Genomic DNA, 27400 nt, shown 5'->3' on the forward strand with positions numbered 1-27400 from the left:
ACCAATCTACTAATAAGAAATATGATCTAAAAGTATTAGATTAAGTTAAAACAAATGCTGGGTAATCTGAACCATCCCCACGGAACAGTTGCTGTGCTGAGGGATGAGGCGTACTGTAACAGGAACATGTGTGTAATACACACTGGATGCCAAAGCATTCTAAAATTTGAAAGAAAACTGTGATTTATCAGCTCACTAGTTAAGGAGGAAAAACTTTTGCCATTTTTATTAGCCATTAAAAGTGAGTTACTGAGTATAATTCCAACCCTAAATCTAAGTAATAGCTATATATGTTTTTCCTGAGCATCTTGTCAATAGTTCTCATGATTCCATATTAACTTACTTTAATAAAATTCTGGAACTTCTTGTTTTGTTGCAGCTCTTTGAAGAGATTAACAGCTTCTTTTTGATGGCTACAAAACTCTCCATATATTTTCTCCATTTTAATTGCATTTTCCTCTGAAAACTGAAGAAATTAATAAGTGAATCGTGCTCAGCATTTTATCTGACAGAAAAGTGCATACCTTTAACTAGTGAATTTTGTACAAATAGGGAACTTTCACATTACTGGTTTATCAAGTTCTCTGAATTTCACTAACAAGGCCTGTCACTACAAAATGAACGTAGGCTAGCTGTTTTTAGGATCAAGAAAAGGAATGCAGGCTGGAGAGAGCACAAGCAACCTCCACTACAATCTTGCCAGCAAAAGCTAGAACATTATAACAGCATTTCCTTCACTTCTTTTTAAACACAACCCTCTGAGGTTCATTTACTTTTGTCTGATCTTCACATTGTTTCTAGACAAGGTAACAGCTCAGCTCTTTATTTCAGTGGAGTGAAAACAGACTGACCAAAGGTGAAAAGTTACATCTCCCTTTCACAAAGGACTGAGGTGTGAATGCCAGCCAGCAGTTAGCTATTCTTTGGCCACAGGAAACACCTTGCAACCATCCCTTCCCCAGCGAGCAGTATACTGGGATGTAACATGCCAGATCGCTATAAGAAATTCATGGGTAGTTTCTTTTCCATCATCAGTTCTTCACATCTCTGCTCAGCTGATAAAAATGAGAATTCATTGCTTTCATTTTTTGCAGTCTTTAGTATGACAGCAGCCTTCTACTGCAAACATGACAAAGTTCATCACTTCCCTTGTCACTCATACCACATAGGGAGAAATCCACCCCGAGTTCATCACAGTTACCTGACAATAAAGATATTTTTTTGCATTGCTATTTCATCCTGAAATAATCAGGGGAGGATGGTTTTGAATCTTTTTGAGGCAACCATAACTGTCTTCTTGCCCACAGAAATATGCTCCAAGAAGTACAGAAGTACACTTCTGTGGAGAAGTACTCCACAGAAGGAGTAAAAAAATTGTTTCAATTTGGAACCCTGAGCACTTAAAGGACTAATAGAACTGATATTTCTACCTGCTGCACAAGGATGTCTCCAATTCTACTGATGACAAAATTGCGCTCACTCCCTGCCTCACATGATTCCTGCCGTCTGTCCTTCATTCTGCAGAAGAATTGCCTGTGCATCTCCAGTAGCTCATCTAAGCAGGGGAATATTCTGTCCACCATGCTGTGGTCAAGCTGCAGCTCTTCCTTCATCCCTCTCCTGAATATTTCAGACATAATGAACAGGGTATGGATGTGATGTACTTCTGTTTGCATCAGCTCTGTAGTACAAAAGAAAAGAGCATAGTGTAGTAATCACCAGAATATTTTGCACACCTTCTAAGATAGACTTTAGTCTATCAAATACACAGTTATAATTCCTTTTTCTGCATGAGCCTCAAACCTAATAGATTATGTCAGTAGGAAGACTTAATTTCACCGGCTCTGACACAGTTCTCTGTGTATCCCACTAAACAACAAGCTGTGCTTGTAATTCCTTGAGCAGAGGATCAGATGAGGCCCCTTCCAATTTCAGCCATTCTGCGAACAGGCTAGGCATGTCCCTGGTAGCCACTACTATCCATTTTCTTAGTTCTAGGAGACATTGCAATTTGTAATAAAAATGTTTTTTGAACCCTCTTGTTGTTTTGAGTTGAAGCATTCATTCTTCTGGACATAAACCATGTAGGTTCCCTCTCTATTCAATACACCAAATTGCATTTAAGCCTACACACAGCTTTGAAATACTGACCAAAAATGACATCCTGCCGCTTGACGACATCCTTTTCTTGCTTGCTGCAGAACATCGGATCCACAACAAGACTCCAGGACTCTGCCTCAAATTCTTCTGCATCTGTGCAGAGATCAGTCCACTGAGACAAATCCACATCATCTATGACAAAATTTATATTTCTTTAACGCCACACATATAAAAAGTAAGGGAAGTCCCTTGGCACATGCAGATCTATTCATACAGTAAGGGGAACACATCACAGAGATGAGTTATAGGTAAGACTTCTGCAAAGGCTGTCACTGTCTTTACTACAGCAAAATTCCTCAGATGTCAACATTATTACCAAAGAGTTGAATTGCCTTTGTGACAGAAGGGGAGGAGAATAGGAAAAAAACACACTCTTCTTTCCTCAGATTAAATTCTTTTTATAACTCTTTGCTTGAAGAAACCTTTTAAAATTTAAAAATAAAATTCAGTATTTCCAATAGCAGATCTAGTCACTGGTATGTGCACCATCCTACCAGAGTGAAAGCCCCTCAGCTTTCAAATTCAATCTCACAGCTAGCTACAGAAAAAAAGTATTTCTATTTGCTTCGTAAGGCTACATAGCTATTGTAAGAGCACAGCTCACCAGTAAGAATTAAGAATTTGGGCTATGGAGGAAATACAAGTGTTGCAGGTTTACAGTTGCAGTAGACACTGTCAACAGAGTCAACTAGATGAGTGCAGAACAAGAGTGTATTACTGTATTCTGCTTCTGCGAGGATGCCAACTTATCCCTGTTGCCTTAAAATGGTAACAACGTACTAAAAATATTCAAAAAGTTATAAAATAGTTACAAGAGAGAAAGGAAAAGTTCTCTTTTAAGACTAATGTGTTTGATTTCATTGTTTTAATTAGGGATGCATTTATCAAAAACAAGTGCTCCTTTTTGAGAAAATGAAGCATCTTCTTAAATCAGCGAAGGAGTTTTTCTGGTTTTCACTTTCCAATACCAGCTAAATGATGCAACATCTGTGCAATATTCTCACCTTCCATCATAAAAGTATCTGTCGAAGAAAAGGTCCCTAGTGCTTGTAACATCTCTTCAGACTGTGACTTGGACCTCCAGGTGCTAGTCTCAGAGTCTTGTTCAGAAAATTGTGTAGCTCTTCTACAGCAGGAACAAAAAAAAATACCACATTTAGTTCATGGTTTAAATTTTCCTAGAAATGCTGAAGGATGTATTTAGAATAGTCCATTGGCAACTGCCCCTCTACCTTTCCAAACTGGCACTGGGGACACTTTTGGACAAGAGGTAGGACTGTTGTGAGGCTTCCCTCTTTCCAGGAGACAGTCCAATAGGCGCTGAGAAAGAAGGATGCACTGAAGATAGCACCATCTGTGAAATGTCTCCAGGCAGGGAATCTGTGAGGCGAAGCACAACACAACATTTTGACAAACAATGAGTCTGCCATTGTTCGACAGAGTGTGTCATCAACAGCACACTTATCCTGAGAAATGCTATCTGGTGCTTGTATTGATCTACACCAGGCATCAGGAATGTTCACTTGCCAAGGTGCATGACCACAGCGCTCTTCACAGAATATAAAATTTAACCTGTAGGCAATGCAGAATAGTCCCAGAGTGGCTATCATCTGATATGAAAATAATCTGAAATCATACATGCTCTATAGGTGTGCAAATACTTGTGCACAAGATAAATGACACAGACAAAACTGACTGTTTTTTATTTTATTTTCACTGAAAATATAGTAAATTCACACTCATTTCACTAGAGGATGAGTGACTTCAACAGTGATCTCTCAAAAAAATTTCATTCATATTAGAGACACACACCCTTTCATACAGACACTGAAACAAAAATTAAAAACAGAGAAATTAAATGGGAAAGTTCATGCTGTCATTGCCATGATTTTTAATCAAGGCCTACCTTAGAAATGCTAGGTTTATACCTAACTTACTTGTTACACCAACTTGGAGCTTGTTTTTATTATGGTATCTCTCCTGGGATTTCTGAAAAAAAGAAGAATTTTTTGAAATAACATACTTACCAGTCAAGTCAGTAATTAATTCACATATACTATCACACAAAGGGCTACAAGAAAGTAGTTCTCCCGTATGGTACTAATTTCTTCCAGTAACTAATTTTATTAGTTGTTGGTAGGTAATAATATTCAAAGTAGAATACTATTTGTACTACAATACAAAACTATTTATTCTATGCAGACTGAGTTAACAACATTCTACTTTCTCTACATGAGTATTGCCTGCAAAGGCTGCAAGGAAAGTGCACATTCAGGGCTTTATATTCAAATAAGATCAAAGCTTTTGTGGTAGAAGCATGGGTATCAGAGGTAGAACTGCTTCCCCTTCCAAAGCTGACTTTTGCAAAATCTGTAGCAAAAGCCTACTGTGCTTGTGCATGTACTTCGCTTCAGGTGCGTCAGTGGCCATTTCCTGCACTGCATTCTTGCTGAGATGAGCTGGGGGCTCTTGTCTCCTCTTGCAAACAACCCACCAGGTTCCCAACAGGAACCAAAGCTGTCAGTTTAGCAGTCTTAATGCCTCAAGTTTCCCAGATAATGGCATGAAAATTAGAAACAAAATTAAACCCACTTGATTTATATACAGTTTAAGGCTTGTTTATGGCAAAGAATCACTATGGAATCATGGTCTCCTTGGAAGCCACCATGATGCAAAACTCAACTACACCAAAAAGACATGCTCCACTAATGTGAAAAATTACCTGCATCATTGTGGAATATTTCTCTTCAAGTCTCATTTCATTTCTTGAGGGCAGTATCCTTACACATCTGTCTTTGTTATGATAACCTCACCATGCATGCATTCTTTCTTAACAGTCAAGGAAGAATCCATCAGCTCTAGTGCTGATTTTGCGCTACTCAGAAGCAGCTGAACACTGGGAGCAATTGCCTAGGCAGGCAATTGAGGCAGGCAGTTGTGGAATCTCCTTCTCCAGAGATTTTCCAGAATGGGTAAAATAAACATCTGCCCAAAATGTTACCTAGAAGTGAGCCTGCCCAAGAGTGAGGAGGTGGGTGAGGTCACCTGCCAGAGCCTCTTCCATCTCTGCTTTCCATTATTCCAAACATATGGAATCCCCCCCCAGTACATAGAGGTTCTTTCCCTCTGGGGTTTTGATAATCAATCTGTTCTGTAACCCTCCAGACACACCATTTCACAGTCTGAACTTGCAAAGATATAAAAATAAAATATTAAATATTAAATCTAAATATAAAATCATACAAACTCATAATCTACTCTCTACTAAAAATTGTTATTCAAGCACAATGTTTACTCTGTAGCTCACATTAGCCATTCTGATACCCTTGCAGCCCCTCACACAAAGACTGGACCTGGGCAGTCTATGTGTATTTTCTTTTTCCCTTCATCATGTTTCCAGCCTCTTGGAAAGCAAGTATGCTCTAGTCAGGTCAGTGTAGGAGGTTACCTTGGTGCACACAGGAGCACACTCCTTGCAGCTTTTATGCACAATCAGGCTGCAATCTGAAAGAGAAGGTACGTTTCAAAGCCTGGCACCAAACAGGATCCCCAGACTGCAGAAAATATACTCTGAGGCTTCGGATTTATATTTTTCAGGTCCACTTACTAAAGTAATCCTCAGGATACTTTGATGTACAGATCTAGGCTAGAAGGAAGTTTCTGCCTAATGTGCTAGGGCTAGGAGACGGATGAGGTCCTTTCTGAATCTATTACCTGTTGTCCTTCCTCCCTCTCCCTCCTCACCTCATTACATAAAGCAGGTACGTCCAAATGTAGACAAAGCTTCAAACACACTGAACCAGGGTGTCAGAACAGTATTCAGAGCACTGTAAATCCACATGTAAAAGCCAGCAGCTACTTACAAGAACACTGCAGTGACTCCTTTCCTAGGAGGGCCTTTTCACAGACCATACATGGGATAACTCCTGGGAAAGTCCCATTTGTAAAATTGTGCCTGGTTGGCTTCTCTTTATCTTTGGTATCTTTATTCTTCGCCTTCATCCCCAAAAACAGAGGCAGGAAAACAAACAAATAATTAAGATGAAGTTATTCAATCTTAAAAACAATTAAATATTGCTTTATAAAACCAAATTATTCTAGAATATTTAATCCATGTCCTGGAAGACTTGCAATGGCATACTGTACTCTTATACCCAATATTGCTGAAGCCCTAAAATCATATAGGCATTGGTTTTACTGGCAGTTAGGCCTGGAAGCATTATCAAGGAAGAGATTTAGAAATCTATAAAAAGGAGAGGAACAGGAAACAAAATTTAACAAGGGTTGTTTATTCATTGCATACACTGCTATCGATGCCTACATCCTCTACATGTATACAGCTCATCCTTCTGCAGATAAAGGTGAAGTTATGCAAATTTAGACAAGCTGTCTTTAATTAGAAACAACCAGTAATTTCACGACTATAAGCCGCACTGAGTATAAGCCGCATTTCCGAGTGCCAGCAACTTTTTGTTCTTTGTCCATACATAAGCTGCACCTGATTATAAGCTGCATGTTACAATACAGAATGTGGTAAAAAGTATCTATTCTATCACCATCTGTTGAGGGTGGGGACAGTGATCCTTATCTCAACGGCAGATATTCTGCTAATGGGCCATCCATTGAAACCAGGCGGGGCATTGTTCTTTATCTTTTCACAACCCATCCTTCCTCCAGAGAGTCATTGTCTGCTAATGGCCCATTGAGTCCCACTGTGCGACTGAAAAAATTACTTCATCCCATTGGAAGTTGCTCCAGCCACGGGGAAGAGCCCAACATTTCTTACCAAGATAAAAACAGAGGTTTTGGGACACTAAGGGAGCCCCTTTCTCCACTGGACTCCAGAGGAAAACCAGATTTCTCCACATCACCACTGGACCTCCGGAGGGATACTGCACCTTCTGCAGGAGCACTGCTCCAACTGAATCACATCTGTCACTGCAAGACGATGCAGCCACCATTTAATGGGACTGCTACCAACACCCTGCCTGACAGGGTGTCAGGTTGTACTCTGATTTTGTCAGGGTTTGGAGTTTGTTTCTTTGTAGTACTGTATTTCTATTTTAATTTCCCTAGAAAAGAACTGTTATTATTCCTAATTCCCATATTTTTTCCTGAAAGCCCCTTGATTTCAAAATTATAATAATTTGGAGGGAGGGGTTTTACATTCTCCACTTCAAAGATAAGTTCCTGCCTTTCTCAGCAGAAAACTGTCCTCCAAACTAAAACAGCAACTTTTTGTACTTTGTCCATATATAAGCTGCACCTGATTATAAGCCACACTTCAGGTTCAGTCCAAAATTTTAGTCAAAATGGTGCGGCTTATAATTGTGAAATTACTGTATTTTGAATGAGTGGTCAAAAATTTAATAAATTCTGCCTAGTTTTTCGGTACCCTTGTTGGCACAACTACAGCTATATCTTATACTTTTGGTCACTGAGTGTTGTCCTTCAGGAGGACACACAGAGACAGGCTGCAGACAGATATACATGTTCAAGGTCAGTTCTGACACTCTGAAGGTATCACCTCAGACAAACACCTTCACATCCATGTACATCAGGGTGTCCTGGGACACAGAAGGGCATACTAGGGAGCCTGGAAAACCATCAAAGGGCCACCTAGAAAGAGCCTGTAGGCCAAACCTGTCTTTTCAGCTGCTAATTGATGCCATTCATCTAAAATTAAAATGTCTTAGAATTAAACTACCCTCCATAGTAGGCCTGTTTGAATGTGCAGGCCTCAAATTTCAAACTCTTTAACACTAAGCAGCGTTTACTTATACAAGAAGTCCCATTAACTTCAAATGAGGCAAATTCAACTAATCACGCCTTAATATAGAAGTTTACACACTCAATTGCTTTTTGAGAGCAATTCAAAGAACGGGCCCATATCTCTTAATTTTATTTAATGAAGAAAATATTTCTTAAATGTAATTAGTACATTTAAATGGTGGCTAAATCACCAAAAAGAATTACTAATGACATCAAAGGAAAGTTGTTTTTTTAATACAAAGGCTGTTTCAGGGTTACCTGAATAAGTTTTAAATTTAAAAAAGAAAAGTGAAAATAGTCTTCCGATTATTTTTTCTGGTTTTGCAATAAACAATTTATCTTTACATAAAAATTTAGCTTCCATCTATAATTCATTTAATTACAGTAACATAAACAAACATAATGATATGGACATAAATCCCAAATTACCTTGCATTTATTCCGTGTGCTGGTCATCCTGTTCATCAGAAAGCTGAAAGTTCGACTCACTTTATATTTTTCGGACTCATTTTTTGAGGGTACAACATATTTATTCCATTCCTCTTCCTGAATCCTAAAATACACACCAGTGAAAAAATGTTCCCAATGCCAGTGGCAATACTCCTTTAACTAACATATAGCAGAATCTGGACGGTGCTTGTTCCACCTAACATTTACAACAACATGCTTTGTTGTGGGTTTAACACATTATGAAAAAGATTGCTATCCCTATATAAAAAGAAGTAACACTTGCCAACAAGCACGATGTGTAACAAGCTTGCCTAGATTACAGTTGGTCTCAAAAGCTCCCCTGCTTTTAGTGCAGTGGTTTGGACATTCCTACAGTGGGCAGAAGCCCCAGCAGCAGACAGAGCCCATCCCTACTTTGCACAGTAAATCCCTACTGCAGGATGTGTGTGCTGAGAGCTTGGCACACAGTTTAGGCATGAGTTCACAGAAGCCACAGCTGCTCAAAGCCCATGGAAGGTCTCTTCCCCACCTGGCTCCCTAGATGGCATTCTTGCACAGACCTGCTCCCGGCTGCCCGTGACACACATCCGTACCTTTGCTCCCGGGACTGCTCGGGCAGGCTGCACGCTCGTTCTGCAAGACACAAACACCCACAGGCACTCACTTTGCAAGGTTTATCATCGAGTTTGTTGGAAACGCGCCACCTCCACCAAGACACAAGCTTGCCATTAAGGGTTTGCAATGTCATTTGAAAATTAGAAAGGCAAAAATATACATACATTACAAACAGCTTTTCCTAGGTTCAGATCACTTCCTACTAAACTTTTAGTTGACAGGATCTACCAGAACTAAGAAGGGTATCACTGAATTCCAGTCGCTGCAAATAGCCCGTTTTTAAAAATAGCAAAAATTATTTCTTTTGTTTTTCATAACAAAACAGACTTGAAGGACTCTCCCTTCATTTTGCTTTTTGCATAATTTGCTGTAAAATATCTTAATTACATTCTTCTAACATTTGCAGTTACACACTTTATGCTGGCTTATCTATTAAAAAAATTAAATCCTTCTACATAAAGAGGAATACTACTACTCTAAGTACTGCCAAGAATGTTTAATGTGCTCAAATTTGTATCTTCTGCAATTCTGTGATCCTATAAACAAACGACTCAAGGAGTTACTTCTCACAAACTCTCTAAAAGCAAAATAAAAGATAAATAACTCATTTGGGTTGTTCTGGAAGAAAGTAAGCCCAAAACTATAGAGAATACCACCATTTTCAAATTAAAAGCCACTCCCTTTAGCAGACATTTTTAGCAAAACTACCACAGGTATGGTTCAGAAAGTTAAGCGCTTGCCTAACTCAAAGAACCATGCATTCTTCGAAGTTAGATACAGGCCATTCTTCGAAGTTAGATACACCATTTGCTGAATCAGCATCTCTTCAGACAAATGTAGACATCAGGTTAGCAGGAACTAGAATATCTACTAAAGAGGCAGCAAAACAAAAAGGGCATTTCAGCTAGTTGTTAGGCCACAGGATGCTTCTGTAAGAAGCCAGTGCCATGTATCCATGGGAGATGAAGACAGCCTCATGCAAAACAGCACTGTGGAGCTGAAGGATGTGCCAGCAGGAAGCTCAGCAGACCACCACCAATGCTGCTCCCTCCCAGCACTATGCCCCATTTGTGGTGCAGGTATAGAACATCCTGCTTCTAAAGTCTAGACAAGAATGGGTTTCTGCCCAAGGAAGGGCACAAAAGGCAAAGGAAATCCACCCAAACCCAGATCAATTCAGGGCAGGTAATGGCATCTGGATGCACCTTAAGGGGCTGTGACACCAACAAAGCCCCTTTGCTATGGCATCAAAAGAACTCGGTTTACAGTAATTTCATGATTATAAGCCACACCTGATTATAAGCCGCATGTTACAATACAGAATGTGATAAAAGGTATCTATTTTATCACCATCTGTTGAGACCAGGTGGGGGCAGTGATCGTTATCTCCGCAGGGGATATTCTGCTAATGGGCCATCCATTGAAACCAGGCAGGGCATTGTTCTTTATCTTTTCACAACCCATCCTTCCTCCAGAGAGTCATTTTCTGCTAATGGCCCATTGAGTCCCACTGTGTGACTGATAAAATTACTGCATCCCATTGGGAGTTGCTCCAGCCAGGGCGAAGAGCCCAACATTTCTTACCAAGATAAAACCAGAGTTTTGGGACACTAAGGGAGCCCCTTTCTCCACTGGACTCCAGAGGAAAACCAGATTTCTCCACATCACCACTGGACCTTTAGAGGGAAACTGCACCTTCTGCAGGAGCACTGCTCCTACTGAGCCACATCTGTCACTGCAGGAGGACTGCAACCACCATTTAATCAAACTGCTACCAACACCCAGCCTGATGGGGTGTCAGCTTGCACTCTGTCAGGGTTTGGAGTTTGTTTTTTTTTGTAGTACTGTTTTTCTATTTTAATTTCCCTAGTAAAGAACTGTTATTTCTAATTCCCATATTTTTTCCTGAAAGCCCCTTGATTTCAAAATTATAATAATTTGGAGGGAGGGGGTTTACATTCTCCATTTCAAAGAGAAGCTCTTGCCTTTCTCAGCAGACATCTGTTCTCCTAAAACAGCAACTTTTCATTCTTTGTCCATATATAAGCCGCACCTGATTATAAGCCACACTTCGGGTTCGGACCAAAGTTTTAGTCAAAATGGTGCAGCTTATAATTGTGAAATTACTGTAACTTTAAGCGTGACATAGGGCTTTACTATTCTGCTGACATACTTCTAGCTTTTTCATCTGCCTTGTTTTTTTCAAAGACTTCTCACCTGATGTATTGTATATAAATACTTACAAATACCTTTCAAATAGCATTACAATTCCCTCCATCTTTGGCGATGGAGGAAAATATAGCACAGCAGCATGCTGCAGGCTGCAATACTTACTCCTCCTTACAAGGGGACATTAAATCTTACAGTGGATTTGAGTAACATAAAAGAAGTTATTTGCTGCACTGCTTAATTCAGTTTCTTAGGAAAAAAGAACCCTGTAGACATTGCATCACTCACCCTCACAACAGTTTTTGAAGTTGTTAAATGCTTTCAGAGTTAATGATAATATTTCCTCACTTTTTGTATGTTTTCATATGAATGTCATATTGAATGTCAATCAGAGTGGTTAGGGTTGGAAAGGATTTCTAAGATCATTGGAGTACTGAGAGGGCTGGCAGAAGAGCTTGCCAAGCCACTCTGCTTCACTTGTGATCAATTCTAGTTTAACCAGGGACACCCCAGACAACTGGAGATTTTCAAGTGTGGTGCCCACCTACAAGAAGGGCCGGAAGGAGGATCTGGGGAACTCCGGCCTGTCAGCCTGACCTTGGTGACCTCAGTGCTGGGGAAGGTTATGGAACAGAGTATCTTGAGTGTGATTATCAGCACATACAGGACAACCAGGGCATCAGGCCCAGCCAGCATCTCCTGAAGAACCTGGTACTTCATTGCTTGGACATGTGCACTCTGCTGGATAAAAAACTGTCTGAATGGCTGGGCCCAGACACTGGTGGTGAATGAAAACATCCAGTTTTCAGTCTGTCACCAGTGCTGTTCCTCAGGGGGCAGCATGGAGGCCATTTTGTTTTTAACTTTAGCACTAATCTGGATGAGGACATCAAATGCACCCTCAGTCAGTTCACAGATGACACCAAGCTGGACGGGAGTGTTGATGTGCTGGAGGGCAGGAAGGCTCTGCAGAGGGATCTGGGCAGGCTGGATCATAGCCCAAGGCCAGTGGTGTGAGGTTCAACAAGGCCAGTGCTGGGTCCTGCCCTGGGTCACAACAACCCCAGGCAGTGCCACAGGCTGGGACAGAGTGGCTGCAAAGCTCCCCACAGGAAAAGAACCTGGGGGTGCTGCTGACAGCAGCTGAACGTGATCCAGCAGTGCCCAGGTGGCCAAGAAGGCCAATGGCATCATGGGCTGTACCAGCAGCAGTGTGGCCAGCAGGAGCAGGGCAGGGATTGTCCCCCTGTGCTGGGTACTGGTGAGGCCACACCTCAGATCTTGTGCTCAGTTTTAGGCCCCTCACAACAAAGACACTGTAGTGCTCATGCATACCCAGAGAAGGGCAACAGAGCTGGGGAAGGGTCTAGGGAGTAAGTCCTATGAGGAGCAGCTGAGGAAGCTGGAGTTGTTTAGAAACCCTGGAGAAAAGGAAGCTCAGGGGGACTGAAGGAGTGTGCAGCCACGTGGAGGTCGGCCTCTTCTCCAAGTCAACAAGTACAAGAGAAAACAGCCTCAAACTGCTCCAAGGGAGGTTCAGGTTGAATGTCAAGAAGAATTTCCTCATTGAATGGGTAGTCAAGCATTGGAATGGGCCCCCCAGGTTGGTGGCAGAGTCACCTGAAGTGTTCAAGAAACAGCCGGATGTATTTAGTGCTGTGGTTTAGTTTACACGATGGTATTCAATCACAGGCTGGACTCAGTGACCTTGGAATAATTTCCAACTTTAATTCCATTATTCTGTTTAGTTCCAACCCCCTACCATGGGCAGAGATGCCACCACTAGACAAGGTTGCTCAAAACCCGGCTCAATCTGGCCTTAAACACTTCCAATGATACATAATTCCACAACTTCTCTTGGGTGCCCAATCCATCTTGTTCACTGCAGCTCACATCTATTGTCTCTTACTCTGGGCTAATGAAAAACTGAAGGTATACTGGAGTGAGAAACAAGCTGAAAGTATACAGCCATCAGGCTTACAGAGACAGAGGTCAAGTCTCTTGAAATGAAGGTTTTTAAAGTGATGTGAGCTGTATGAAAAGTGCAGTGTATGTATCTCACACTTTTCAAATATAACTCATCTCCTCACTGAGAAAAGTATGTGCTGTCTTCTAAAACTATGAAACTATGTGTACGGAAATAAAGTGTGTCAGAGACAAGTCATTAAAATTACAAGCTTCTTGCAGAGACATCTGACTCCACTTGATGAAGTGGGTGGGTTTTGCTTCCCAGCCTGTAGAGATACTCAGCCCACCTCTGTTTCAGAGATTCCCTAGGATCTGTGGGAAGCTGGAACCATTGGCCATTCTGATGCCTCTTCTGTGTCATCCTGAGCTTCCTCCTGGCCTCTCCCAGACACTTAGCAGAGGCTAGGAGTAAGATCTTCCAAAAAGAGGATTACTGCCCTTACCTACATTCTTTTTTTTTTTTGCTATTGTCCTCTCAAGATCAGTGACTGTATCACAGGCATGATGGAGGCACGATGGGGCTGTAGATGGGACAAAATTGAGGGGTGAAGGTAGGGCTACCAGAAGGTTACCAAATATACACACTCGTGTGCTCTGTAAAGTAATGTCATTAGCACTGGGCCTGAAGCAAGCAGGTATTGAAAAATGCAAATAATACAGAGAACTGACCTCCATTTGAATCCTTTGAAACTGCAAAGTCCCGAGGAATGCGAGGTCTTCCTACCAAAGCTTTGGGTGAGGAGCAGGAATAGGAGCGCGACCGAATCCCAAACACTGTGCATTCCTAGAACAAATTGCAGCAAAAGAAACCTTGAATCACTTTGAAACGCATCAGCAACAGAAAAATAATAAATCAGGAACAGCTGATGATTCGCATATATTTTCTTGGCTTCAAGTTGATTTTTTGACAGCTTAATGTGAATTCTTAGGAAGTCTGTCATATTTCCACCATGATAAATTTTTGTATACTACAGGAAATAAGTTGTGGGTGCAAGACTAAAAGAAAGTTTACATTCTTCTCCAATATGGCAACAAGCAACATCCACACAGTACTGTTGGCCATTATTTCTGATGACCAAGCAATCTTCTTTTACCAAGGAAGGCAATAATCTTAGTACTTTAATTCTTCTAGAACATTCCATGGAGACTTTGGCCATGCTTTGGTAATTACTGATATCAGAGCTTCCAAAGAAAGGAGTTAACCTCTTTCTCATTTCACTATGTTGTTTTTTGATTTGCATCATTATTGTATTTGAAAATATTTTCCAGTTACCAAATATCTTAACAGTAAGACTTGAAAGGAAATCTCCTAATTTTTGATACATCATTTACATTTCAATGGATTATTCCTAAAACTCCTGTAAAGTGCTTACCTCATCGTTTTTTTAAATTAGCTCTACCCAAAATCAAGTTCATGCTGAACTCTGTTTCTCCCTTCATGTAATCATTTGGTAAAGATCAGATAAAGTTCTGCAGTGGCAACAAGTGCATTTAAAAAAATCCTAAAGAATCTCTGCAAACAAGAAATAACTCTATGTATGTGTCTGAATAACTTGGAAATGGCACCATGGTCCAATGAAAATTAATGTAGACAGGATACTTCAGAAAACCATAATGAAGATATTTACGTAAATCAATGGACACCTCAACTGAATTTCCCTGAGTTTTTAGTTTAAAACATCTTATAAATTCTTTAAAAACACATAGCAGGCCAGTTTTATACTTTACAAGGCATTGCTCTTTCACTAGAGCTAGATAGAGCTGGTTAAACATCTCACTAAATATATTCTGTCTTAAAAATGCTGATTCACTGAACCTGAAATATTTACTTTGAAACACTTCTGATAAATGGTCTGTTTTTTAAAGCTGAGGCAAATCTCTGATGGACACTTTCTTTCCACGGCTGCTGCCTAGCCCAGCCACATCCAGCCTTACAACTCTGTGTGAGTGGTCTCTGGAAAGACTAGCACTGTCAGCTGGGAATTCACCTTCCTTCTTCAGATTCAGATGTTTCTTGCATAGTTTTAGTGATTTACATAAAAGGAAAACAATTCAAACCAAGGCAGGATCAAATACCTTGGGCTGCAGACTTGTAGGTAAGTCCAATCCATCTCTGCTAGAAGCCATGGCCTCTGAAGAGCTGAGGGGAGGGTAGTGAACATGGGATCTGTCCGACACACCTCCAGTTCCATTGTCTACTTCAAGGTCATCAAGACTTGAACTGAAGAAGACAGTAAAGTCTTAACTTCCCTGAATTCCTCATAGCAATTTACTTCAACCTTAATGCAGCAAGCAAAGATACAGCTGAATCGCCTGAGCAATGACAGCCCAAGCCACCACGATTATGTCAGGTAAACCATGCACTGAGGCCTCTCTCTGGTCTGCAGTCACCGGGTCAAGGTACTCAGTTTCTCTGTCCAAGACTCTCTGATGCACTCTCATCATATCTGCACTACAGATATCTGCATCACCCATGATCTGCACACTCCCACCACAGCCAGCCATCTCTGGATCATGACTTTCAGACACATGGTCAGCATCTCCCGAAAAAGGAGATTTTTTTTTTGTTCCACTTCATAAACATAAGGAGAGCTGAGACAATAAGCAGAACTGAGTGAACTACTTTGGATTTCAGTATCAAGATACATGGGTACAGATGGATATAACATGCATCTGTGTATTTGGAAGATATGACATGGCTATTCACAGACATATTTTCATCTATATCTGTGACTTCATGACAGAAAATGGAAGAGAAAAACACTAAGAAAAGACTAAGAAGGGTCTTGAAATAGTTTACGAGATTCGGTTCAAAAGACAAACATTTAAAAACATAGAGAGTAACAAGCAGACTGAAAAATCTCTGGCTAAATCAATATGTCAAACACGTAGAGACTATTTTATTGCCAAGGGTTCCTGAACAGGAGAGTGTCCTAAGGTTGCTCAGCAGTATTAGAGTTTCCCAGAACGAGTCCTGTTACCTGCAAGAGCAAGTTCATAGTCTCTTCATCAGAGTGACTGGAAGGAATGGTTGACTGCTTGCAGTAACATTCCAGCCTTACAACATAAAACTTTAAATTATGTGTGGTATTTCTAAATAGCCAGAGTTCCTACCAGGGATAATAGCACAAAAATTCCTTCACACATCACTACTTTTTAGCAGCACAAATCTATCGCGACTGTCTGAAACTACTTCCTTATTACAATTCTAGAGACAGTATTTTGCAATGTTTCTGAATAACACTCCACATGACATCTCAGAAACAAATATATAAATGCATTATCAGTTACTGTCACACGTAAAAATTGAAAAAGCAATGCATGTCTATGTCAACAGAGAAGTGTCCATGACTTACCATGATAACTTCTCCAGGGAACTTTTCTGACATGAAAATCTGGTTTAAAAATAGAATTACATACTACTAGTCTTATTTTATGTGTAATATTTGGATCACTTACATATATCATATGACATATTAAGGCAAATGACATACCTCTGAAAATTTACATACACTCTCAAAGTTCTCATTCAGGTACCTAACCAAAAGAGTGGGACTATCTGAAATATATACAGGATAAAAGCGTTTCTGACTAGAAGCACAGTATTCTACATGACATCCCTATAGTTAGCAAGAAGACAAACAAACAAACAACAACAACAAAAACACAAATCAAAAACAAGAACAAAAAAAAAAACCAAAAAAAAAAGTTGTGAAAGAAAAACTCTGTCTGACATTTGTTGTATTATCTGTGTCAAAGTTTCCTCCTAGTGGGACTTCACAGTTGCATAAGAAATTCAAAATTAAGGTAGAGAAAATTTTATTGCCCACTTTGAATAATAATTGGCTGACCCTTCTCTACCTTACTGTTTTCACAAGGATCTGATGTTCTACCTCCAACTAATTCTAATACCTTTCAAAGGTGGGAGCAAGATTCAGATTTTCTCCTGCACAAGGAGTCTCATCTATTCGAAGAACCATTAAAACCTTTTCCTCAAGAAAATATATTGTAAAATTATTTAATTTTTAAATAATTTGTAAAAAATCTAATTTTAATGAGAAAAATTATAATTCTATCTTCAAAGCTTTCTGCATTTCTGAAACGATTTCAAAGAGGTTCTTCAGACAAATGGCAGCAAACCATGTGTACTAGCAGTGGAGAAGAAAATGGTCTGAACTTGTCATACACAGCAGCTACACTCTGCACTGCAACTTTCAAGATAAATACCTACACAATCAGGAATAACACAGTCCTTCTACAGGCCTATTTAAAGACTTAAAAGATTCCCACAGATTTCAACAGATTTTGGACTATTTTCTTAATGGAAAATATAACTGAGGAGAACCACAGTGAAATTCTGTTACCTGTCAAAAATGAAGAGCTGATTCAATTTTTTATTTTGTAAAGAGTATTTGCATACAAAAAGTAAATGTATAAAAGTATCCATTTAATAATAAGACACTTTGATGTGTTAAAAATATCTTCACAGCTATTTTATGAAAACAGATTCTTAGGGCAATAAATACTAGTGATGAAAAACAGAGATTTCACCCCAATAATACTATTTATTATTTCAGATTCTGCCTCACCTTTTTAAACAAAAGGTGGTTATAAAGAATCCTTATTACAGCCATAGCATTAAGTCAATTTCATACCTTCTTCTTTTCATGTCAGCATAAAGTTGGCCCCGATCCTTAATAAATCCATGGGTTTTGAATGGAAGATAAGAATCTGCTACATACAGATGAGAAGGTGAAATGGTATGTCTTGGTCCTGCATTTTCTTCCTTTTTTACTGCCCTTTGGCTTTCTTCATTTGGGAGATACATAAATTGATCATTCTTCTCAAGGGAGGGAGATGAAGAGCTCTTAGCCATCAGGTTTGAGTTGGTGGGATTCAGACACGTTTCACTGCTGACACCATCTCCATGAATGTAGTTAGTCTTTAAGTCTCCAGCCTGCTGGTAAAAAATGAGTGCTGGTAAGAGGCAACAACAAGACACATTGTCAGGAAACAAGGACCTGAGAAGTTTGCCATTTTATTTATGGCTACATATTTTGTGGAGGTTTTCCCTATTACTTTCTACATCACATGAATTTAAGGCAATTTACATGACTAGGAGATTCTAGACTTTGCATTACTTTTTCTCCTAATTATAGCAGCAATGAATTAATATTCCCAAGTCTACTGAATTTCTCACTCATATTTCTATCTTTTATTAAATATACTGATACATATATTTATAGATTTTACTAAAAACTACCCTTGAGCTAAGAAAAAAATATGCATAAAATATTAGCATAGGAGACATAGGGAAGAGAATTCAAACTTTTAATTTTTCAGCACCAGTTTCAGTTTCCTAAGCTTTGAGATAAATATATATGACCTGGAACAGAGTTTCTCTAGGGGAGGAAGGGAAAGGACTCTTATTTTTTGCTATTAAGCAATTCAGGGCCTGAAACACCTCTCCTTTTGCTCAAAGACAGGAATGGATTTGGGAATTCTATTTTCTCAGGTACAGGGATCAGGGTTTAGCCTCTAGTCACAAATAATTCTTTGAATTCCTTGTTGACTCTGCAGAAGATACTAAAATACAGTTCACTGTTAGTCTTTTAGCTAGAGGCAACAGTCATGTAATTAGATACTGAATAATATTGAAAACTCACATTGCCAGTCAAAACACTCAATCTCCAAAAAGCACCTGTATGAAAACAAGAATATAGGAAGGATTGCAAGCATCTCCAAAGCCCTGGTCTTTCTGATTGTTGACATCCTCTTTTCCAGTTCCTCTTGAGATGTGCTTTCATCCCCATCTCAATTATGTTTCTCTTAGTGAAAGACAGGAAGAACTGCTGGCATTTTTACAGCAGCCCACATTTGCATTCAAAGATACAGTTCATGCAAGTCTGGAAATACTTTTGTTGTCCTGTGCACATGACATGCACAAAGGGGAAATGCTTTTCCCAGGTCTTACGCAGTTGTTCCTCCCTGAAAAGATATTCCTGTCTGGGCAGTGTTCCTCCTCAGCACCAGAAGGACCTTCTCCAGCAGCCACTCTGGCTCCTGCTGATGGTGCTTAAAGGACAATTTGGCCCCAGACAGCAATTTTAAAAAGCAGAATGTGGTCACTTACTGAGCAAAGGTTAGCAACCCAAGCTGAAGGCCCCCTCAGCGAAACACTTGGGTAACATCTCCATCTGTAATGGATATGCAGTTCTGGAGCTCTGTCCCTCCAACCTCTATATTGTTCAAATCAAGGGTTCAAAGATTGCACTTTATAGTCCCCCTGACAGTTGTTCACTCATGGGTCATTATTATATACATTCATCTCTTACATTCATCTGTAATACATATTACATCTCTTCAGTGCATTTTGAACACACTCAGCCTCTGACTTAAACTTCCATCTCAGCTTTCACATGAACTGGATCTGCAGTGAATGCAGTGGGTGAAGTGTTTCAGGGAATGGGGGTAGGGACAGGCAGGAGGCAAAGAAATAGGGAAAAAGTATCACTCTTGCAAAATCTCAGACTTCTAACATTATCTGATAATTTCTTACTCTTATATTCTAACTTTCAGGCAAGGGAGAGTCCAAAGCAGGTTACAAATAAATAAATCACTTAAAGCATCACTGAAAAATAGCTACACACCACCAGAATCTGGCATCTGTTTATCTAGACCCAGCCACCACACCCATGTTGTGACTAGTCAGGCTCATGCCCCTGGCCTAAATTATGGTCTCTAAGTGTGACCATGGAGGTCAGATTCCAGGTGCAACACAGTGATGTAAAATATAATTTGGTATGGACAGTTTAGGTCATCTCCAGTGTTGGTGGCAAATGGGAATACTAATCAGGATCTCCAATATCAGAATGTTCCATGACAATTGTAGGACATCAGTTTCACTTTTTTACCAGCATGTTCTTTGTGTTGAGCCTCTAAGCCTCACTGTGATCTTATAATTTAACTTCACAAATGTACAGAAGAGATAATAATACCTGCCTTAGAGTTCTTTCTTAAGGCTAGGGAGAATAATTCCTATAATTGACTGAATCTGTTAAAAGAGACCTCATAATTTAGAATTTTAATAATTGACAGCACACCATTGCTGACAGATGCAGATCTTACTATCATGCCAATAAAATAACAGAAGATGAAGAAAAATTACCCAGAAGTTCAAATATAAGCTTACTTGGTCTACTACCATGCAGTTTGCATATACTTCATCATTTCCACTCAGCATGGGAGAAAGTCTGGTTGCAGCAAAGAAAGTAGGGGGAGGCTTCAATTTCCTAAGTACATCAAGGGTAGAGTGTCTGTGCTCTGAAAAATAAAAAATTATGGGAAAATTGCCATTAAATCTTAAACTATTTCCTTCTCATGTATAAATACTGCCATAAAAATGGCATTACAATTTGAGTAATATTTGTGCGACTGCATCAAAACATGCTCATTTCATAACTGCCCAAAACTTGCTATATGCTCCAGCAAGCCTATAGCTGACAAGAATCTCAAGGGTACAGAATCATTCACATAAGTGGAAAATAAATGTTCCTGTATCTTGGTTAGCAAAAGCTTCTATTTTCCACCTAAGATAGAACTTTGCAGAGATTTGTGGTTACAGAAGAACACAGGACAAGATTTATGGGTTGGGAAAAATTATGCATGATTCTACTGACACATTAAATACCTGACAGTTGATACATTAAATAAATGAAATATTGTTTAATTGCAGTCAAATAATGATTCTGCTAAAGCATTTTACCTACTGGTAGCCACATAAATACTAATCTCAAACCAAGAAATCAGATTGCTGTTCTTAAAACAAAACCAACCAACCAAAAAACTAAACCAAACAAATGAACAAAAAACACTGACCAAACAGAAAATAAGTACAAAAAAGGGGTATAAATGAATGTTAGTGGCATTTACCACTAATACTGCCTTTAGAGAGTGACAGCAAGGCTTGATCCATGCACAGGATGTTTAGAATGAACACTGCATCTGATCTGCTTTTGACCAATTTCACCAGAAATCAACAACAGACGTCCAGAGTTTAGTTTTCAAAAGTGGGCTCATGACTGCAAATATTAAAGAAAGTTGGATGGGCTGTGTATTTTATGCCTTTGAGCAGCAAAAAATCCTGTCCTGCAAGCCACTTCTCTTAAAGCTGGCTATATGAATGAAGACCACATACCAGTCCCGCATTTGAGCCGGGTTATCTTCTGAATAAGTAAAATAAGTAAAATTTAACAAAGTAGGCTTGTTTGTAGACTGTGTGAAAACAGGCTAAAAAAATCACAGTCACAAGATAGTTTTCCTTAAAATCCTGCAAGTCAAGCATTGCCAATGGAAGTGAATCGAGACACACTAGTGTAAAATGATGTGATAGAGGAAAGTGTTGCACCCAGCAAAATATCCAAAATCAGACTACAGTAATTTCACGATCATAAGGGGCACCAGACTATAAGGTGCACCCCCCAGCAGTCGGCAAAATTCGCAACTTTGTAGGTCATATAAGGCGCACCGGACTATAAGGCGCACTTTTTTTTTGCAGCAAGGCTCCGCCCCCAGTTCCCCCCACGCGCTTGCTGGCCGAGGCCCCGCCTCAACCCGGCAGCCATTGGCCCCCGGGCCTGCCTGTACCCGGCAGGGCCGGGCTATGCCCGCCGCTGCTCCGTGCAGCGTCCCCAGGGCCCCGCTGTTCCGGGAGTTCCCTGGCACTCTGGGTGTCACGCGCTCCCCGGCGCACCAGGAACCCCGCACTGCTGGTGCACTCCGGGAGTCCCCTGGCGCTCCGGGTGAGCCGATGCCAGCAGGCTTGCCCCATGCTGCCGCTGCCCCAATTCCGGTTGCTTGCCCCCTCCCCATGCGGCAGCCGCTCCGATTCCGGTGGCTTTCCCCCTTCCCGCGCGGCAGCCGCTCTGATTCCGGCAGCTTTCGCCCCCCCACGCGGCGAAAGCTGTGATTCCGGCGGCTTTCCCCATCCCCGTGCGGGGGGGGGCACCCTGATGCCGGTGGGGCCGCCTCACACGGGGGCCGCCCCAATGCCAGCGGGCTCGCACTTCCAGGGTGGCAAATGTTGCAACTTTATACATCAGATAAGGCACACCAGACTATAAGGCGCACTTCCTGTTTCGGGGGAAAATTTTAGTCAAAAGGGTGCGCCTTATAGTCGTGAAATTACTGTACTCAATAAATTTACAGTAATTTCACGATTATAATCCACACCATTTTGACTAAAATTTTGGTCCGAAACCAAAGTGCGGCTTATAATCAGGTGCAGCTTATATATGGTCAAAGAATGAAAAGTTACTGTTTTAGTTTGGAGGACAGGTGTCTGCTGAGAAAGGCAGGAGCTTCTCTTTGAAATGGAGAATGTAAACCCCCTCCCTTCAAATTATTATAACTTTGAAATCAAGGGGTTTTCAGGCAAAAATATGGGAATTAGGAATAACAGTTCTTTTCTAGGGAAATTAAAATAGAAATACAGTACTACAAAGAAACAAACTCCAAACCCTGACAAAGTCAGAGTACAACCTGACACCCTGTCAGGCAGGGTGTTGGTAGCAGTCCCATTAAATGGTGGCTGCATCCTCGTGCAGTGACAGATGTGATGCAGTTGAAGCAGTGGTCCTATAGAAAGGTGCAGTTTCCCTCCAGAAGTCCAGTGGTGATGTGGAGAAATCCAGTTTTCCTCTGGAGTCCAGTGGAGAAAAGGCTACCTTAGTGTCTCCCAAAACCTCTGTTTTTATTTTGGTAAGAAATGTTGGGCTCTTCGCCCTGGCTGGAGCAACTCCCAATGGGATGCAGTAATTTTATCAGTCAAACAGTGGGACTCAATGGGCCGTTAGCAGAAAATGACTCATGGAGGAAGGATGGGTTGTGAAAAGATAAAGAATAATGCCCTGCCTGGTTTCAATGGATGGTCCATTAGCAGAATATCTCTCGTGGAGATAAGGATCACTGCCCCCATCCTCAACAGTTGGTGATAGAATAGACACCTTTTATCACAACCTGTATTGTAACTCAAGACAGTTGCTCACACCCGGATGTGCAGCTTATAATCAGGTGCAGCTTATAATAGTGAAATTACTGTAATTTGAGTTTGACTGTTATTGACTATTACTTTTAAAATCTTTTTTATGCTGCATCAGAAATTTATTTTCTACAGAAATGTAAAGGAAAAAATGCCACTAAAGACTTTCCTCACACTATATTAGTAAAGCAACATACTGTTTTGGAAAGTCACAGAGCCATATAGCATGGTTTCGTTATCTAGTCCAGCCCCTGCCATGCCCAGGGACGTCTTTCATTAGATGAGATTGCTCAAAGCCCATCCAAGATGCTTATAGGCATTAGATTGCAAGAAAATTCCTAATGAAAAAATACAAGTGGATTAGAAACAACACTTGTTAAGGTCTGGTGCATTTGTTGCTTGACAAAAAAGACGTCCCAAACCACTGCCAAATCTGTAATGATAAACCACAGCTTTCATATAATTTCAAGATGCTATCTCATAAAGCTTAAGAACAGTAACCTCTGTACTTAGAGAAAGATGGAAATTCCCATTCAGAAATGGCACACTCTGAATATTTGGCTGCCCCCTGGCAGCCCTTGTGGGATCTCATACCATTAAAATATCCTTACGTATCTCATTTTGTTTCTCTGTCTTGTAAGAATTTTAACATGATTTTAGTGGTTGTCATATTGAGAACTGCTAAAGCTGGAAACCATTTCCTTATGTCTGAAAAGATCCCAAAGCCTTTGTTTATAAATAATATAAAAGCATTGTTTTTTACAGCAGCTCATCAAACTCTGGTAGCTCACATTACATGGAAATGTGATTTGGCAAAATGGACAGTACTTTCTTCTGGCAAATAAAGCTTTCCAAGGGTTTGTCTTAAACCAACAAGGTAAAAAACAAAGTTTCAGACTCTCCATTTCTTCTTGTATGCTTATTACCTTCCCCAGCCGGCACTCCCTCTCATATATAAACCCCTGGGTACAACAGGCAAGGGTGGTGTACACCTCCAATATTGGGCTGGCACAGGTTCAACACATACCCCTAAAAAACAGCTCAGGCACTAAGGATTCCAATATCACAGTGTAAACCTGAGCCTAAGAAGTCAGTTTCTTTACTTCAGCTATACCCCCAACTGCTGGGGTGCAGAAACCCCAAGGATTAGGAGGTTGATGTGTATGTCACAAACACCGACGGACAGCTGCGGAGCCAGCCAAGCATTGTCAGTAATGACATGCTGTGAGAGGGAACAGGATGTGGCTCAAGAGGTAGGGCAGCACTTTTCTGAGACAAATGTCCTTCTTCTGGATCCTGGAGATAAGCACAACACAATACAGCTCAAGTGCAGGAATGAGGTCAAAAAGTAGGCATGGACTGTAGGGGAGGAGTCAAGACAACCCAAGACCCCCAAAGCCCTCTGACCCAGTTCCAGGGAGGTCCAGAAAAATGGACTGTGCATAATAACTCATTTGTATAGAAAGCAAGAAACTTAGCTCCAGAGTGTGAAAAAACTATCTAAGCAAACATACTCCTCCAAAACTAGGCTGTACATGAGCCCCAGGACCCTGGACACCCCCCTAGCTGGATTGACACTAACGCCAGTTCTGGTGATCTCCCTTTCTTTCTCTCTCCCCCTCTTTAATACATCTCCCTCACTCTCTCTTCCCTTTCAATCCACCTCTTTACCCAAAACCCACTGTTGTGTGCTTACAGGAGGACATCAGGAACTACCTTATAACAGTTTCTATGCCATGTTGTAATTTACTACTAAAATTTTGAAAGCTTTTGTGGTCTCTTGCCATTCATTTTGAATATGACTATCTACGAGCATCTTGGGTGATCTCTTCCCCTTCAGGGTGGGATGTCACATGGGATCTTCACCGTCACTTGGTGAACTGCACATCCCAAACCAGAAAGAACCCAAATCCCCCTTCTAACAACACATTACATAATTTTAAAATTCTGTACAAGACTGACAACCTAAGTAACAAATTCTGGAGAAAGATACTGCAAGTACAGGCTACAGCAGAATATGCTACCTGCAGTATCTTTGGTCTGTAAGCCTTTATTTATTATCCCCATTAAATGCCATATTTTTTCCCAGAGATGCTCCAGTTAGTCTGTTTTTAAATGTGAGATGACTAAATAAATATTCATTGGGATTTTAAATGGTAAAAAATTATTTCAGGCTTCATAGAATCATAGAATTATGTACATTGGAAAAGACCTTTGAGATCATTGAGTGCTATGGCAGTGTGACCCCACTTTGCCCCCTCCCCCCTAAATTTCAAACGTGTCAAGGAAAGGCATCAAACTGACTTTGTAACATGAGAAGTCTAAAGCCTTGCTGAATGTGGGGAAGAGCAATATTAATTACACATTGACTATGCTAGTAACTTATTTCCACCACAATGGCCCACATAGTTTAAAAAGTGACAAAATCATTGCAAATGTCCAAGTCACACACTTCATTCCTCCAGCTTCACTAACTGCCTCCAGCCTGCCTTGCTGGCTGCAAGTCCTTACAGGATCCATCTGCAGACCTTTCCCTGCAGGTTAACGTGGCAGCAGTAGGAACTCACTGTACTGGGTACCAGCAGTAATATGGAGCAAGGCTGTGCTTGCCTGAAAGATGAAAAATATCAGCAAAATCAATTTTCAAATAAAACGTCTCAAAAATCTCTCCTAGGCGTTCAAAAAGGTTGTTCACATTGCAGATGCAAAAATTCATCATAGTTTGTGAAAAGACAGGACTGCCAGAGCATACTGGCAAAGGTGCCCCCAGAAGAGTTTAGATTCTGTAAGGTATTTGAAATGGATTTCAAGATGCTTACTAAAGTAAGAAAGACTTGAATAGAACAGAGGAGAATTAACTTTGCTGCTAAAACAACCTAGCAAGCACAGCTCAATAAGCTAATCCTTCTGCCTGAACTGAACACCCTTTGGCGCTACAGTGTGATCACAGAAAAAGAATAAGGACATACCTCCTTTAGAAGAGCCTGTGTCTCTCTGCCATCTGCCTGATAAACAGTCAAAATAAATCTGTATGTTATTTAAATGTCATGCTGGGAAGAATAATCTCCAAACATGGGTAAAATAAAAGATCTTGATCAAAGAGTAACTAGGCACAAGTTCTCTACATCTTCTCTAATATTGTAGAGTTATACAGCAAGGGCTGCACATTTTACCAGCCACAAAGCTTATACAAATACTGTATTTAAAATAAAACAAAACAAACAAAAAAATTATCATCATAGAAGTATTTAAAAACATGTTTTATGTTGGTGTAAGAAAATGTATATCTTTTAATGGTCTGTGCCAGAAAATGGCAAGAACACAACACTGATTTTTTTTCACAAAAATCAAAACTTAAGTTTTTTCATGGGAGAACACACAGCAAAAGAGCAATTAAATACATAAACATGACCAAGCCAAGAGCCAGGAAAGAAATTATGAATTCCCTTCCTAATACAATGAATAGTTTTCAGACAGCTCATCACATTAACCCCCAGCCATCTGTGCAGGGGTTAATGTATAATTGCAAGTCAGTGAAAAATACAAGCAGCTAAGCACATGGGTGATGCAGCACTGCAAATGTACTGCTCTAAATCCAGGCCACCTGAATTTTAAGAAAGAAGTTCCTAGCATGAGTCCAACTGAAACAACATGCACATCCATAGATATGAACCATTTAACCGATTTCAGGGGGAGAACTGCACCTGAGGTGTCTTAGGTCTTCACTCAGACAGCACGACTACTCAGGACAGCAAAATTAAGCAGAACAACCCTTGAGAATAACCCTTCATAGACGGTAAATAATGTAGGCTTTGAAGTGCTATTGTCATAGATGAATATCTAACTGTCTTAAATCTACAAAGTGGAAACAAAAGCACAGTGTTACCTATGTATTGAACAATGGGGATCAGGCATATAAATGCTGGAAAATAATGCCAACATATTCAAGATGTGGTCCTAAAGTAGCCACTAAGAATAAAAGCATTTGTCAGTCTGACTTTGGTCTTGGTCACCTAAACGTGGGTTGTAAGAAAGCATCTGTTTTGAACCTGAGATTCACAGTCCTGACTCCCTCCCTTGAAGAAGGTACCTTACCTATTACAGAAATGAATATACAAACAGAAATAAGTTGGTGTTTCATTTTATAGAACAGTACACCAAAAAAAATAAAAACAAACAAAAAAAAATTTTCCTGTGATATGGAGTATTTGGTTTCACTTCACACCT

General features: G+C 40.3%; 1 protein-coding gene across 9 annotated transcripts in view; it reads right to left on the reverse strand.

Moving 5' to 3' along the window:
- Positions 1–27400, reverse strand: part of ARHGEF28 (Rho guanine nucleotide exchange factor 28) — a 129754-nt gene that overhangs the window by 43732 nt on the left and 58622 nt on the right. For 8 of the 9 annotated variants that reach the window (XM_033085282.2, XM_033085284.2, XM_033085283.2 and 5 more), the window contains 14 exons: positions 20327–20457; positions 17790–18094; positions 15211–15355; positions 13804–13918; positions 8976–9015; positions 8362–8485; positions 6024–6156; positions 5609–5664; positions 4098–4149; positions 3393–3540; positions 3165–3286; positions 2152–2292; positions 1431–1681; positions 344–466 (listed from right to left, as the gene is read on the reverse strand). In XM_033085282.2, the coding sequence (XP_032941173.1) occupies positions 344–466; positions 1431–1681; positions 2152–2292; positions 3165–3286; positions 3393–3540; positions 4098–4149; positions 5609–5664; positions 6024–6156; positions 8362–8485; positions 8976–9015; positions 13804–13918; positions 15211–15355; positions 17790–18094; positions 20327–20457 (1886 nt within the window). The remainder of the gene's footprint in view (positions 1–343; positions 467–1430; positions 1682–2151; positions 2293–3164; positions 3287–3392; positions 3541–4097; positions 4150–5608; positions 5665–6023; positions 6157–8361; positions 8486–8975; positions 9016–13803; positions 13919–15210; positions 15356–17789; positions 18095–20326; positions 20458–27400) is intronic. The other variant, XM_033085288.2, reaches the window with a different exon arrangement.

This window comes from Catharus ustulatus, chromosome Z (genome assembly GCF_009819885.2).
Source record: "Catharus ustulatus isolate bCatUst1 chromosome Z, bCatUst1.pri.v2, whole genome shotgun sequence".
In the NCBI taxonomy this organism is placed as follows: Eukaryota; Metazoa; Chordata; class Aves; order Passeriformes; family Turdidae; genus Catharus; species Catharus ustulatus.